The 14,139-nt window shown below is 41.7% G+C and overlaps 1 protein-coding gene across 1 annotated transcript in view; it reads right to left on the bottom strand.

Moving 5' to 3' along the window:
- Nucleotides 1–3,991, bottom strand: part of sez6b (seizure related 6 homolog b) — a 311,266-nt gene extending 307,275 nt beyond the window's left edge. The window contains exon 1 of the mRNA XM_051958150.1: nucleotides 3,609–3,991. Within this exon, the coding sequence (XP_051814110.1) occupies nucleotides 3,609–3,681 (73 nt within the window). The 5' untranslated portion in view covers nucleotides 3,682–3,991. The remainder of the gene's footprint in view (nucleotides 1–3,608) is intronic.
- Nucleotides 3,992–14,139: the final 10,148 nt, after the last annotated feature.

The following is a 14,139-nucleotide window of genomic DNA, read 5'->3' as shown; positions in this document are numbered from 1 at the left end:
GCAATGTGCCTGGTGAAGATTAATCCCTGATCTGTTGTAGGCAAATCGTTTGCAAATCAGTCAATCAATCAATCAATCAATCAATCAATCAATCAATCAATCAATCAATCAATCATCCATGCATCCATCCATTCTCTATACACCGCTTTATCCTCACTTGGGTCGCAGGAGGTGCTGGAGCCTATCTCAGCTGACTCAGGCGAAGGCAGGGGACACCCTGGACAGGTCGCCAGTCTGTCGCAGGGCTACATATACAGACAAACAATCACACTCAATTTCACCCCTACGGACAATTTAGAGTGATCAATTAACCTCAGCATAATTTTGGACTGTGGGAGGAAGCCAGAGTGCCCAGAGAAAACCCACGCATGCACAGGGAGAACATGCAAACTCCATGCAGAAAGATCCCAGGGGATCTTCTTGCTGCAAGGCGAAAGTGCTAACCACTATTCCACTGTGCAGCTCAATCAGTCAATCAAAATTTATTTATAGAGCACTTTACAACACTCAAGGTGACCAAAGTGCTTTCCAGTTAAGAAAAAAATAGTAAAATAAGAAATAAAAGCAGATTAAAAGAAAGCAACAATAGAACACGTCAGGAAAAAAAATCAGATAAATAAAAGACAAAATAAAATAAAATGTCACCACATTACTGTGTATTAAAAGCCAGTCTGAAAAAATGACAGGAAACTTGCCTTTTCAGAGTGACAGTGTTTGTAATGTGATCTGCCCACATTACAGATGTACACACAATATCACACAACTGTCATCACGACCATGGGACGACAAGTTCTAAGAGGATACAGTCCCAATGTGTTACCAGGTGTGTAGGGTAAAAGGCGTGAAGATTCCCAAAAATAAAGAACAAATGCTCACTGAACAGTTAGTCACTAAAAAGTAGAATTTTGAGTACAGTTACAAAGATTTGAATGTAAGCCTTCATCAGTGATGTTTAACTCATGACTACATCTATTGTTCCCCTGATGCCCCCCAGGTCAGGTCCCAGGTGGAGGCATCAACATGCAGGCCAGGAGTCACATTACTGTCCACATTAAAAACATGACGTTCCTCATCCAGCGCTGGGACTCAGTTCAATTCTCTGAAAGACGGAGCATCTGAGCACAGAGCTCGACAATGCAAACACCACAGTTCTGCAATCAAAGTAACCAAAAATATTGTGTCCATTCACAACATGGGCAAACAGTTTTACATAGAAGTGTCTCTGCAGGCGGAGAAATGCAATAGGGAATTTCTACTGAGGCTCTACATTACCTACATACAAAGTTTAGAAGTCTGCCCATCAGGGAGACTGTGGATTTTGTCCTCTGTCACTCTCACAAAGAAGCACACCTCTTTCAAGCTGAGTGATCTGTTGAGTTGTGGTTGCTGTTTATTGGTCAAAGCATGAGCAGCTTTGTCTTTTTTCCTTCTTTAGTTCATCAGAGATGACACCCTGATCATCTGAAAAAAAAAAACTGCAAGCCGTCTAGGTCAAATCCATCTTTTAAAGCTGTCATAGATCTTTGCTAATGGCTTAGAAATATTATACAGATTACTTACTTTTACTTTTGCTGTTGACTTAAAACCAATAACTAAAGACTTTACTATTAATGAATTGAGCAAGAAAGGATTTGAAAACCTGTGAAGCAGTGAACAACTTCTATTACTAACAGCTCTAATAATCAATAAAACATTTTTTGTGGCTGCTTTACAGCTTGAAAATTCTTTTTTCAACAATGTGTCAAGAGAAAGTGTCAGATTTGTTTCCACGTGTTCTTTTTCAGCTGTGTGATATATATGATAAAGTGGAAGAAAAAAAAACAAATGAAATGAAATAACAATTTGATGAAAGATTAACATAAATGACTGGTAGAAGGGTTTTCCCTGAGTGTGTGTGTCTGTGTGTGTTTATCCTTTCTCTGTATTGCAGAACTCAGACACTGAACTGATAAATGTGGTGCCCCAATTATTTATTCCATGATGCTGCTTTTAAGTCTTTTCTCCTCAAAGCTGTATATTAAAGTAAGTGTACACTGTATCACATACACAATCCTCTGTTTTGTAGTTACTATACAACACATTTTGCTATATACTCACAGAATGTGGTATAAGTGGACATTGGTATAATTTCACAACACATCCTAGTAGTGCTGTTCACCACCTTCACTAGCAATACGTATATTCACTATTTTTAACAGGTGTGGGAAGGATATTCCTTTATTTTCTTTACTGCTATGTGAAAAACTAGTGCACCTTATCCGTTAAAAAAACATTTAGTCTAAATATTTACTTTTTAGTTGACAAACTCAAATTTGCTTAGATGTAGTATGTCGTGTGGAATTAGGATGCAGCTTTGTTAAAGGAAGTGGACGTTCTGACTCCTCCTGCATTACTCAGCAAACACATAAACAGGAAACACTTTAACTTCTCATCAAATTTCTAAATGAAACTCACCTCCTAATTCCCACAAAATCACACACTAAGTAGCTCTATCCATCTATGTCACTGTTAATTGTCTGCTTTTTGCACACACTCACTAAACACGCCAACAGCCGGACGGTACAACTGGATGCACACAGTCAGTCAACACATTTTCTGTGATGCCAAGGCGTCACAGGGCGATTATCCAAAGGCAAACATGAGCACAGGCATAAGCATCCATCACTACTTGAATTATCAAGGTTGTGGAGTCAGCTGGTGTCGGCTATGTCTTCACAAACACATCCAATTAAAAGATGACTGACAGAGCAGGAGTTTCTCTTCAGATAACTTATTTCCCTCACACACTCTGCTCTTCTCATCTATCCAGTACAGAGGACAGTCCTGAACACAGACTATGCAGTGCTGAGAAGTGATTAATTGTAAATTTGTGGGACTAAATATTTTCCACTTCCCTGTACTTCAAATTGAGTGAGTGCTCAAATTGTTGCAGCTATCCAGATACATGCCTCTAACATCACCCATGTTTTGTTGCCTTCTCTTTTTGTCAGGGGATATGAATAATGCAGAGAGGCTGCAAAAACACACACACACACCATTCCGCTATTGTGACGAGCACTGGGAGATAGGCTGCATTCATTTGGAGTTTTTTGTGGGGCTGGAAATGACATTTTTATCAGCCTGTACGCCAGCTTGACTTTTCCTTTTTCTTCTTGAAAATTGAAACTTGAGAGCAGGATAAGGAGGCTGTCGAGGACCCATATGAGAAGTTGTAACGATTATTAAACTGCGCTTTCCATTACATACATTGTGTCTTGATGGCTAACTTTAATAGTCTTTGAGGTCATGTACTGTATGTGCTGCTTTGCATGTATTATCTGACTGCAATGAGAACAATCAATAAAATGTACCCAGATAGCACATCTGTGTTGCTGCTGACAATTAGGAGTGTGTTTTCGGGGGGGAAAAAATCGGTGAGCCGTGCGAGCACATGGAGGGGCTGACAAAAGAAAACGGTCGGGATGGAAGCGCCTCTGGCGAAAATAAGACAAAAATCCACAAACAAAAGCATCTAAATCGGGAGCACCGAGATGCGCTGAAAATGTGGTGCAATTAACGGCGGGGAAAGAGCACATAACCAGGGAGTAAATGTTTTCGCTAATTCCTACCTTTAGAGTCCCCGTCCGTCACCAGAGCCACCAGAACGAGCAGGACTGGAAAATAATCTCTGATTGCGTTCATCGCGTCTTCTCCTCTTCCTGAGCTTCTCAAGCTTTGAGTTGTGAACGTCCTTGGGATCAACACTTTTCCTGTGGCGGACAGAAGAACTGGCAGCTCTGCCGAACACCGGCTACACACACTGAGCGCTGCTCTCGGTGACTTCAGCCCGGCTTCCCTGTCTCAATCCACTCATTGACACAGACACAGAGGGCTGTTAGTTTGCTTCTCCAGACTCCGGCTGCTGGCGGCTCAGTGAGGAGCTGCTGGCCGCTCTCAGCTCTGCTCTGGCAGCCTCCTCCTCCTCCTCAGCACCGCGGACAGCTCCTAGCGTCAGACGGCGGAACTCACCGAGGGCCAATGGAGCACAAAGTTTGGGCCACAATCAACGAAAAACGGTGTCATCACATCACATTCTGAACTGAATATTCCCAAAGCACAGACTCTTTTCTTTTCTTTTCTTTTCTTTTTTTTTACTTTCCCGGCAACCACTGGTTTCCATTCATTTTAGCAGAAAGTAGTCTGCTGTGTTAATGTTAAATCTGCAAACTGAATATGAGGAAAAAGTCAAGTCAGAGAACAGTAAAGAACGGAGTTGAGAAAAGAGGATATTAAAGTTTCCAGATAAAGAGTGATACCATATTTTATTGTTGCTTTCATGATTATCAACAACTATCACAGACCTTATAACTTTGCTAACGTTGGAGTAACACACACACACGCACGCACGCACGCACGCACACACACACACAGATTGAGAGAGTACTGCAAAATATTAAATACATTATAATTTTACAACTACTTAGCTTACAGGGAGCTTTAACCCTTTCATCCACATCATTAGTGTTTATTTTTTACAACTTCGTATAATATTTAATACCTTTTCCCTGATGATAAATTTTATATAATAATAATCATTTGTAGTTTTAAAGGCTCTTCCTGGTTTAAACTCACCAAATAAAAACAAGGGTGAGTTATCTATCTCTGTACACTGCTCTGCAACCAAAGTAAACAAAATTGATTGCTAAATGCAATCTGTGCAATCATCTGAAACATGATGTTCTGGCATCCATGTGGATTTTCTTTGACACATGCCACCTGCCTGAACATTGTTGCAGACCAAACATTACCTCCCGAAGCCAGCGGCCACACTCAGCAGGACAATGCACCCTGCCACACTGTGAACCACTCAAGAACAGCTTCAGAAACACAACAATGAGTTCAAGATGTTGACTCAGCCTCCAAACTCCCCAGACCCCATTCTGTTTTAGCATCTGCATCAGAGTAAGTCAAATCCATGGACACCCCACCCAGCACACCACAGGACCCAAAGAGTCGGCTGCCAACATCCCAGTGCCAGACACCACAAGACTCCCCTAGAGGTCCTGCGTCCATGGCCTGAGGGGTCAAAGCTGTTTTTGCATCACAAAGTGGGCCAGTGATGGTGCCAGTGTTGCTATTGTGTGGTTTGTTGCCGGATAGCAATGCATAATTTTGATAAACTCCTGGGATTTTGGGGATTTTAAGTGTAATGAATTCCTGCAACTCCTGTTGTTTTAGTGTTTGGTTAACCTCACAGAAAGATGCTTGAACTCCTAAAAACCTACAGTCAGGTCCAAAAATATTTGGTCATTGATATAGTTTTCAGTATTTTGGCTCTGTACAACACCACAATGGATTTAAAATGAAACAATCCAGATGTACTTTGAATGCAGACGTTCAGTCAGGTCAATGGTGGAGAAAATACAACACATTTTAGATGCAGCAGCCATGAGTTTGAGTCTGACCCATGGCCATTTGCTGCAGGTCCTTTCCCCAACTCTTCTCCCTGTGGTGGATTTAAAGTAGGATCACAATCATATGATCATCAGCACACAGCTGATGTAGTGTTCACTTATTGTCATGGTTACAGTGACACTGTGCCGCTATCTCACAACAATACAGAAATCTTGAACAAATCCGTGCATCCAGACTGTAAGCTGTAACACTGCCAAAATCTAATGAGGTGGTCATTGTGTTATTTCTGACCTTCCTTGAAAATTTCAATCCAAATGTTTTTGAGTAATGTTGTGCACAAACAGACAGACAGACAAATGTATGCCGATTGTCACATAACTCCACGTGAAAGAATAAAAAATGAAACGGCATCAGAAATAAAGTTTGTACATCTGAAAAGGGAAGGATGTGAACAAGTACTAACCCAGATTATGTTTGGACAGATGATGGCAAGGATGACTGGAAGGAGAAATAGAGCATGGATGTGACTGAGGAGCTCTCTTAATGCTGACTGATGCTTCGTTGTCGCAAAACACAGTGATTGTTTCCACTATCATTTATCTTCCTGCATGAAGGGGGATCGATAGTGACACAGTGGTGGGTATGGTGGCAATTTTAAGCTTCTTGAACATATATAATAATAATAATAATAGACTGGACCATAATACTTGGAAAGTAAAAGTGAGACCATATTGTGTTATTAATTCTGGACATTAACCCATCCAGTTTAAAATTGTAGCTAAAATGCCAAGGTGTTCTTAAATGAGGATATTAAGTTCCATTTTACATATGGAAATTAACCTAAATTTAATATAATAGCTCATGGACCTTGATGCTATAAAGTCATACTCCTATATTTAAAGTAATCAGGTTAATCTTCAAAATCAGCCGATCTTAGCTGCATTTCTCTCTCTTGGCATGCTCTCCACCAGCTTCTGACATTGTTCTGCTGTCACAGCAGCCCATTCCTGTTACACTAATTCAAACCAACTTGCTTTGTTTTTGGGCTTGTGGTTCTCCATTTTGTGTTTGATGATTTTCCACAAGTTTTCAGTTGGATTTAGATCTGGTGACTGAGCAGGCCAAGGCATGGTTCCAATGGTCTGGTTCTCCATCCAGGCTTTAACTAACCTTGTCATGTTGTAAGGAGCATTGTCTTGTTGAAAAATTCAGTCATCCAGGCAGGAAATAGTTTTCCAGCTGATTAAAAAAGACTGTTTTCAAGAGTAACACTGTAGATGACCTGTCACTCGGCCTTCACACAACTGCATTTGCCCTGTTCCACCCAGACTGAAACAACTTCAGATTGCCACTGATCCACCTCCATGTTTTACTGCAGGGCAGACAGTCTGGTTTGTAGCTTCTCCAGGCTTCCTCCTAACCAGTAAGTTGGCTGGAGTGGGCATCAACTGAAAACTGGATTCATCCCTAAAGAGAACCTTAGCCCAATCAACAGGCCAATCACCATCTTTGTTACCAGCCACATGAACACACTCATTGAAGAATATCTGTTTCAGCTGGTTTGTCTCCCGTGGACTTGATTCCATCAACAATAGCATCAGACTATGTTTCACAACACAAGTTGACTGATATTGACCTCACATTACCATTTTAATTTGAAGAAACTCCATTAAAACTGCAGACTGATTAGCATTAAGGCTGGCAGCCCAATCTGGGTTTGTGGTAGCTGTTCTGCACCCTGACAAAGTGTCCACATTATCAGTGAAACATTTGCTTAATTTTGCATCCTTTCTTTGTAACAATCAAGCTGAAACATACTGCTTTAAAATATGAAGAAATTAGTTCTGCATTATTGTACAAAACATACCTGTTGCTTGATTTCCGTATCTTCTACAGAAATCATCAACAGGTAAGAGTACTGATTTCATTTTATGTTATGTATGTATCCATTCAATTTATCTCTCAAACTAATTTATGTCATCAGCAAGCACAGTATTGTTTTTGGCTGTTTCTCTGGCCGATCCTTCAAGAGTATTGATGATGCATACATCAGTCCTACTTTAGAAGGAATCATCTTGAGCTCAGGTTGTAAAAGATGACACATTAACCTCACAAACAGTGACGGTATAGGAATGGATGAATGCAAGATGTTTGCCATTTAAAATATGAAACAAGTGAGAAAACTAAATGATGGCTTTTATCTTCACTGGAAGCAGCTAGTAAAAGTGGAGAGAAATGTCCAATCACATTTGAATGGAAAACTTTGACATTTTTAAACTGACCCAGTTAGCAGAAAGAAAGTCGGTTCCAGCTTCTACTCCCTCCAAGATGGCTTTCATCATCTTTTTACTGTCAGTTGTCATCTTGTTTGTTGTCTGTTGTGAGGGGTAGATGGTCGAGGTGAACTGCTCAGATGGATTCAGGTGGTTTGCCATGTTTAGTGTAAACATGACTGAGCCTCCTGACTTGTGTCTGCGGGATTTTACGCTGCAGTGATGCCACATGATTTAGTGACAATTTCACCGATAATCCAGTGCTCCTACTACAGTGGTTAGTGAGTACAGCTGTTATCATTTTTTAAACACCTAAGAATAGAAAAAGCCAAGTGAAGACAATTTTCAACAAGCTTAGAGAGATAATCAGAGCTTAACTGGTTAGGTTGATACATCGTATAAAGCAGACAGTTGTTATTTTAGCAAAGTCAACAGTGTGACAGCTCCTAGGCCTCAGGACCTGTTCCTGTTCAGCTGGTTGCTGATTGTTAGGAGCTGGGAGAGTGGCTCATTGGCCATGATGGCTGACACCTGGGTTGGCTCCTACATAAACTGGTGTTTTAGCTGGCAATGGTGCTCATCCTCCATTTTCTCTCGAGTTTCCTGGGGTATGGTTTGGCTGGTTTGGTGAAGCTATTTTGTTTTCTCACACATGATCACATCCATTCACTACACGCATTACTGATGAACTGATTGCACATTTACCTTAGCCTTGTTAATAAATTGCATTTTACTTTAATTTACCATGGGTCATCTCCATCTTTTGTCCTTCCTTTGAGCCAGGTTGTGACAACAGTCACCAGCAAGAAATGAAAAGATGCTGTTGTCCACCTCCGTCAAGCCTGCTTTTGAGAAGCTACTGAAAATTTCAGTCTTTCACCATTATCATTACAGCGGCAGATATGCGGTGCATGACCAGAAGAACATAATAATATACACAATATATTATATACAGTTATGTCTTAATAAATCCTTCCAGCTTTGATCTATGCTTTTCTGTATTTTAATTAATTAGGAATAATTATAGCACATCATGTGTAAAGGACTTCATGCGAGCAAAATTTGAGGAGTGATGCAACAAAATGTTCATTAAAAACTCTAATAAGACCAGTATTATGGCATTAGGAGGACATTGCTCCACTGATGCACACACTTTTTATTTGCAATATTTTATTTTTATTATGTGTTCGCTTGAACTTCTGCAAAAGAAACAAAAACAGAAGGCAGCACGATGGAAATTAAGTGCTTAAATCAGTCTTTTACTGAGATTAGCCATACAATGACCTGCTCATCATCATGTTTGCTCTCTGGAAATATTTAAAGCTGCACAAAAGAGAAGAAACATTTATGAATCATACATGAGCACTGACAGTGGAATCTAGGGAATTTATGCAGTGCTGTGTTTTCCACTGAATGGTTATACGAACTTGTGTCTCCTGATGTGAGATTCCTCTTGAAAATCTATATATTTCCTGCCAGTGATATCTCCCTCCCTGCTTTGACTCAGCGAGCATGAGTTTGCGTTGGCAACGTTGCATCAGCAGCAGCAGCACTCTATCAGCACACTCTTTTGCATTTGTGGGCTCTGACTCATCCTACTGCTTCACCTCTGGCTCCTTAATACACAATGAAGACCTTGGGGCAGCTGATTTCTGCTTTGAGTTCTAAAGCTTTTGCAGCCAAAGTGCTCCACATCCCTCCAGTGTGTGTCCAGCCTCGCAGCTGCTGCTCACCTTACTCAGAGATGACTCACTATGTCAGTGCAGGAGAAAGTCTCCAAAACAGGGACGCGCTGCTGAATCTCCTCAACACATTTGCTGTGATTTCCATACCTTTGCCTCACGACAGAGCAACTATTCAGACATTCAGCATTGTGTATAGAAAAGGTACGTCATGCAGACTGTTACGTCGCCAAGAGTCAGGGGATGAGGGCAGTAACAAATGTAATGAAACGTCAGGGAAAGAGAGAAAAAAATGATCACATAACTAAAGTCAGTTACTTAAAATAAATAAACAAAATCAAAATTCAACACAAGGCAAGATTCTTAAACAGGAAGCGGATCCTAAGTCAGGAAGCACCACACTCTTAGGCTGAATCCCAAACTGCCCCCTACACACTATCCCTACACACTACCCCTCCGTTTGCACGTTCCCGCAGAGGGTCCTCCATATTAAGGGCCGTCCCAAACCGCGTAGTGCGGAGGGGGAGTGGACTGTTCAGCCCTTAAATAGCGAGTCTGCATCGATGCTCACTCTCGACAACTTTTTCAGGAAGTGCAACGTCAAAATGGAGGAGGAAACAACATATCGATATAAGTTCCACATGCGTCCATTAGTTCTCCCACGCCTTTTTCACACTGACAGAACATCACAAAAAGAGTGGTGAAAAAAGATAAAACAAAAGAAACAAATCTTCTTCTCTGCTGACGTTTGATTTAATTGTGCACCCCCTGCTACCTTAAAATTTTAACACAACTGACAGAATTCATTTATTCATTCATTTGTTGGATTTGAAATGCCAGATAATAGGATTGGAAAACATGTGGGATGACTTCAAATTATTTGAAGCAGAATGTAGCCCCTACATCATTGCCTGTAACCTGTGCCACAGCGCTACAGCCATGCACAGTAGACGTCTTTGTGTTACCATGGCGATGGCGTCTTCCGTTTTCCGGTGAGGCGACAGGGTGTCCCATTCCTGACGATCGTATTTATACCCTCCCCCTTCAATTAAAGTGCCCTCCACAGCTGCGAGTGTGACTTCTTTTAGAGTGACACTCGGTAGTGTAGGGGGAGTGTGTAGGGGGCGGTTTGGGATTCAGCCATCGCTTTAGGCAGAACACTGCGACACCAACACAGTACACTAGCAGCTGATCTAGCTCACTGGCAATGATGATCAGAGTGGCTCAGCTGTAACAATCCCCGTTGATTGTAGAGTAGCTACAGGTGCACATGGCCTCTTCCACCGGGCGTAACCTGAGAGAAAGAAAAAAGAGAGAAAAAACACAACCTAACTTACCTATACAGAAACACGTTGTCTGTGTAGGTTCTCATTCATCCAGGTCATGGCATCCAAAGTTGTTTAAATCAATCCACTGGACTTTAAAGGGGAACTTCGGTTTTTTTCAACCTAGGGTCTGTTTTCATATGTCATTTCATACATGTGAGTGATGGAGAAATGAATTTTCAACATAGCTCCAGTATTTAGCCAGGCAGGCAGCTTAGCAGCTCAGCTAGCAGCTCAGCTAGCAGCTCAGCTAGCGAAAAGTATGGGGCAGCTGGCCCCCCCGCGTCAAAGTCCGTCCTAAACGTGCTTTTTGCCCCACACTGACCGGCTCAGATAGTCTCATTGAGTGTCCCACAAAATACTAGAGATGAGAAGTGAACGAAAACCTCCACATTACCTGGCGATCGCTCTTTGTTGTGGTCTGTATCCAAATCTCAGGACGCTAGAAAGCAAATCTCGTTCCGAAATTGCACGGGAGCTCACGCCAAAACCGGTGTTTTGGCGCGCGCAATTTCAGAACGAGATTTGCTTTCTAGTGTCCTGAGATTTGGATACAGACCACAACGAAGAGTGATCGCCGTATTTAATGGAGTATGGAGTTTAACACTGTCCTCGCAGGAAACATGTTACTGGATCCTAGATTAAAGAAGCTTGCCTTCAGTGACAACAGAGCTGTTGATGAGACACTTCAGAGAATGAGAGCAGCAGCAGCAGCCTGACACCTCCACCATTAGAGGACAAAGTGGAGGAGGAACCTCAAACTTCTGCTGTGTGGAGGCTCTTTGATGGAAGAGCTACAGGAGATACTGCAAGGAGAAATCCTACAGCTGATGTGGTAATGGAGGATCATATCTAGAGGAACCCCTCATCCAACCAGCAGACGACCCACTGAGTTGGAGGCAGGACAAGGCCGCAGTCTGCCCCACCTGGTGAAGGTGATGGAGGAGAGACAACTTCTTCCATCTGAGAGAATCTTCTCAAAAACACGGCAGATATTCACTGAAAGAAGAAATGGTATAAGCCCATCCAAGCTCGGGCTTCTGATTTTTCTGAATGTCAACCTACACTGAGGACATTTATACTGTTTGAATACTGAGTTTGGTTCTGTTTCTGTTCTGGTTCTATGGGTTCATGTGCAGAGTTTTGTTCATTTGTTTTTGTGCAAAAAATTTAGATTAAAATATTAAAAGTAAGAATGCCTGTTTTTGTAACAAAACAAATGCACAAAATGAGTCAATTATAAGGCTTCTCATAAAAACACTGAATGAAAAAGTGTTTGTCAAAACATAAATGATTCATATTTGCCTGGTTAGGCTAAATATGAGGCTACAAACAATAATAAATTGGGAGCCGGCTTTTCTTTGGAAGCCGTGCCAAAAGCTCTCTGAAAAGTGCCGAACTTCCATCACTACTGTCCTTTTTGTTGCTCATCTCGCAACTGGTTTTTGAAGGCAGAGCGGCGATGCAATTCAGCGACGTCATTGGCTGAGTAGCATCACGTGGGATGCCTGAACTCGTACATAATTGGTCTGTGCGTTTCTGAGCTGACAGACCAATGATAAACACTGGAAAGCTGCACCGGTAAAATAGAAACGACCTGTCAAATTTACACCTGTATAGACGGCGTCTGGGTCCGGATCCGGACCGCGGTCGGCCTTGAGTGAGTCCTGTTCTCAGCCAGACACCTTCCCCCGCCCCATCCAGCTTCACCGCTTCCTAACACAGAGAAGACGAATTTATGAACGGGAAAGTGAACGTTATGTCAAAAAACATACTGATACATATGTTTGCGCATTTTTAAGGGGTTATATGGAAATTCAGGACCTTTTCTAATGAGTATAAGGCGTATACCTGCGTGTTTACACCCCTGGGTATACGTATCTTTGCGCATTTTTAAGTGGGTATACGGAAATTTGGAAAATTTATAGTGGGTATACGGCGTACACCTGCGTATATAGACTACACCACTGGGTGTGATTAAGATTCAGACATGAAAATAAAATCAAACCCGTCGTTGCAGTAGTTTTTCTGGTTGTAGCACATCCGTTTGAAATACGTTCTGAGTGGCACGAAATATCCTCCGCTTGAAACACATTGGTTTGAATTTCGTTGTATGCAGCACGATAAACATGAGAAAATCGTGTTGGTGCGCACGAAACCATAGATTAATTTACGTGACCGGGTTGGTCTGCCTCATCTGCCTGGTCTGCCTCCTCACGGTGTCAGCGCATCCGACGCAGACGAACCAGCGTGGGACTAGTTTGTGTATTTTTATGCCAACCGTTTTTAACTCGAGCCGCATGCTCTTTGTTTTTATTGTGTACACGACTGTGTACACTCTCATCATTGGACATTATTTGGGTTTTGTTATTTCTTTTTGTTTGGCTCCGTGGTCTATATTTGTTTAATGTTTAATTAGTATTGATTTCTCATTATTTGTTAATTTGGTAGTTGTGTTATTTTAGCAACTGTTTTGTTTTCTGTTTCCTGTAATATAATTTTGAACCTTACAGTCCCTTTTCTTTTGCATTTTTTGGGGGGTATTTTGTAGTTTGAGTTGAGATGTTTCTTTTTGAATTTGGTTATTGGTCTATAAGCAACTGCTTCGCCTATAGTTTAATTTCTTGTTTATTTTGTTCCTTATTTTTCATTTGAGTGTTCCCTACTAATTCCCCTCTCTGTTTCAGAGACTGAGCACCTGTGGATGTAATGTAGTGTCTTCTGTGTGTGTGAGCCCTGTGTATTTCTTTGTTCAGTTCTTCATGTGTGTGTGTGATTCTTTATTCACCTGGTGACCTCCCCCTGGGACCTACTCCTCCCCCCGTTGACACACTACCACCTCGTAAGCCAGCTTCTGATCAGCTGCACTTCCCCTCCCTTTTTTTAATAAAGTCATTTTACCTGAGTTTTTATTGATTTTTTTAAATTAAAATTTGATATATTGTACTGGAACAACCACATCTCCTGTTTGGTGGTGTAACAAACCCGTGTGCCTCAGAGGAACTGCCAGAACTCCTTGGGAGTTGCATCCAAAGTGGCGTTGTTGAGCCCTGCATAGAGCTAATGGGCAGCTCTACAACAGCCCTGGCTTTAAGCTCCTCCCATATGCTCATTTAGTTCTCCTCGCTACACTCACCACAGTAGCAAACAGGCTGTAGGCTGCACTAATCAGGCAATCACAAGCTGTCATAACAGTCACACACAACTAGACTGTACCACTACCCACAAATGAAGGCCATCCTTTTTTATTAAAAGACACAAATGTTGTTGCTGTGCTTAGTGTCTACATAAAGCCAGCACATTTGAAAGTTCTTCAGAGACAAAAATGACTAAAACAAGGAACCTAATGAGGAAACACACCTGAAGATACAGATTCTCAGCCAGGAAGAATACAGCTGTCTCCAAATAGCCAGGAAGTGCAGATGCAGTCCTTCAGCAGTTGGATACACTCTGCAGAAATACAGA

Source organism: Acanthochromis polyacanthus, chromosome 13, assembly GCF_021347895.1.
Source record: "Acanthochromis polyacanthus isolate Apoly-LR-REF ecotype Palm Island chromosome 13, KAUST_Apoly_ChrSc, whole genome shotgun sequence".
Lineage (NCBI taxonomy): Eukaryota > Metazoa > Chordata > Actinopteri > Pomacentridae > Acanthochromis > Acanthochromis polyacanthus.
Note: the sequence above shows the minus strand (reverse complement) of the source record. Positions and strands in the feature narration are given on the sequence as shown.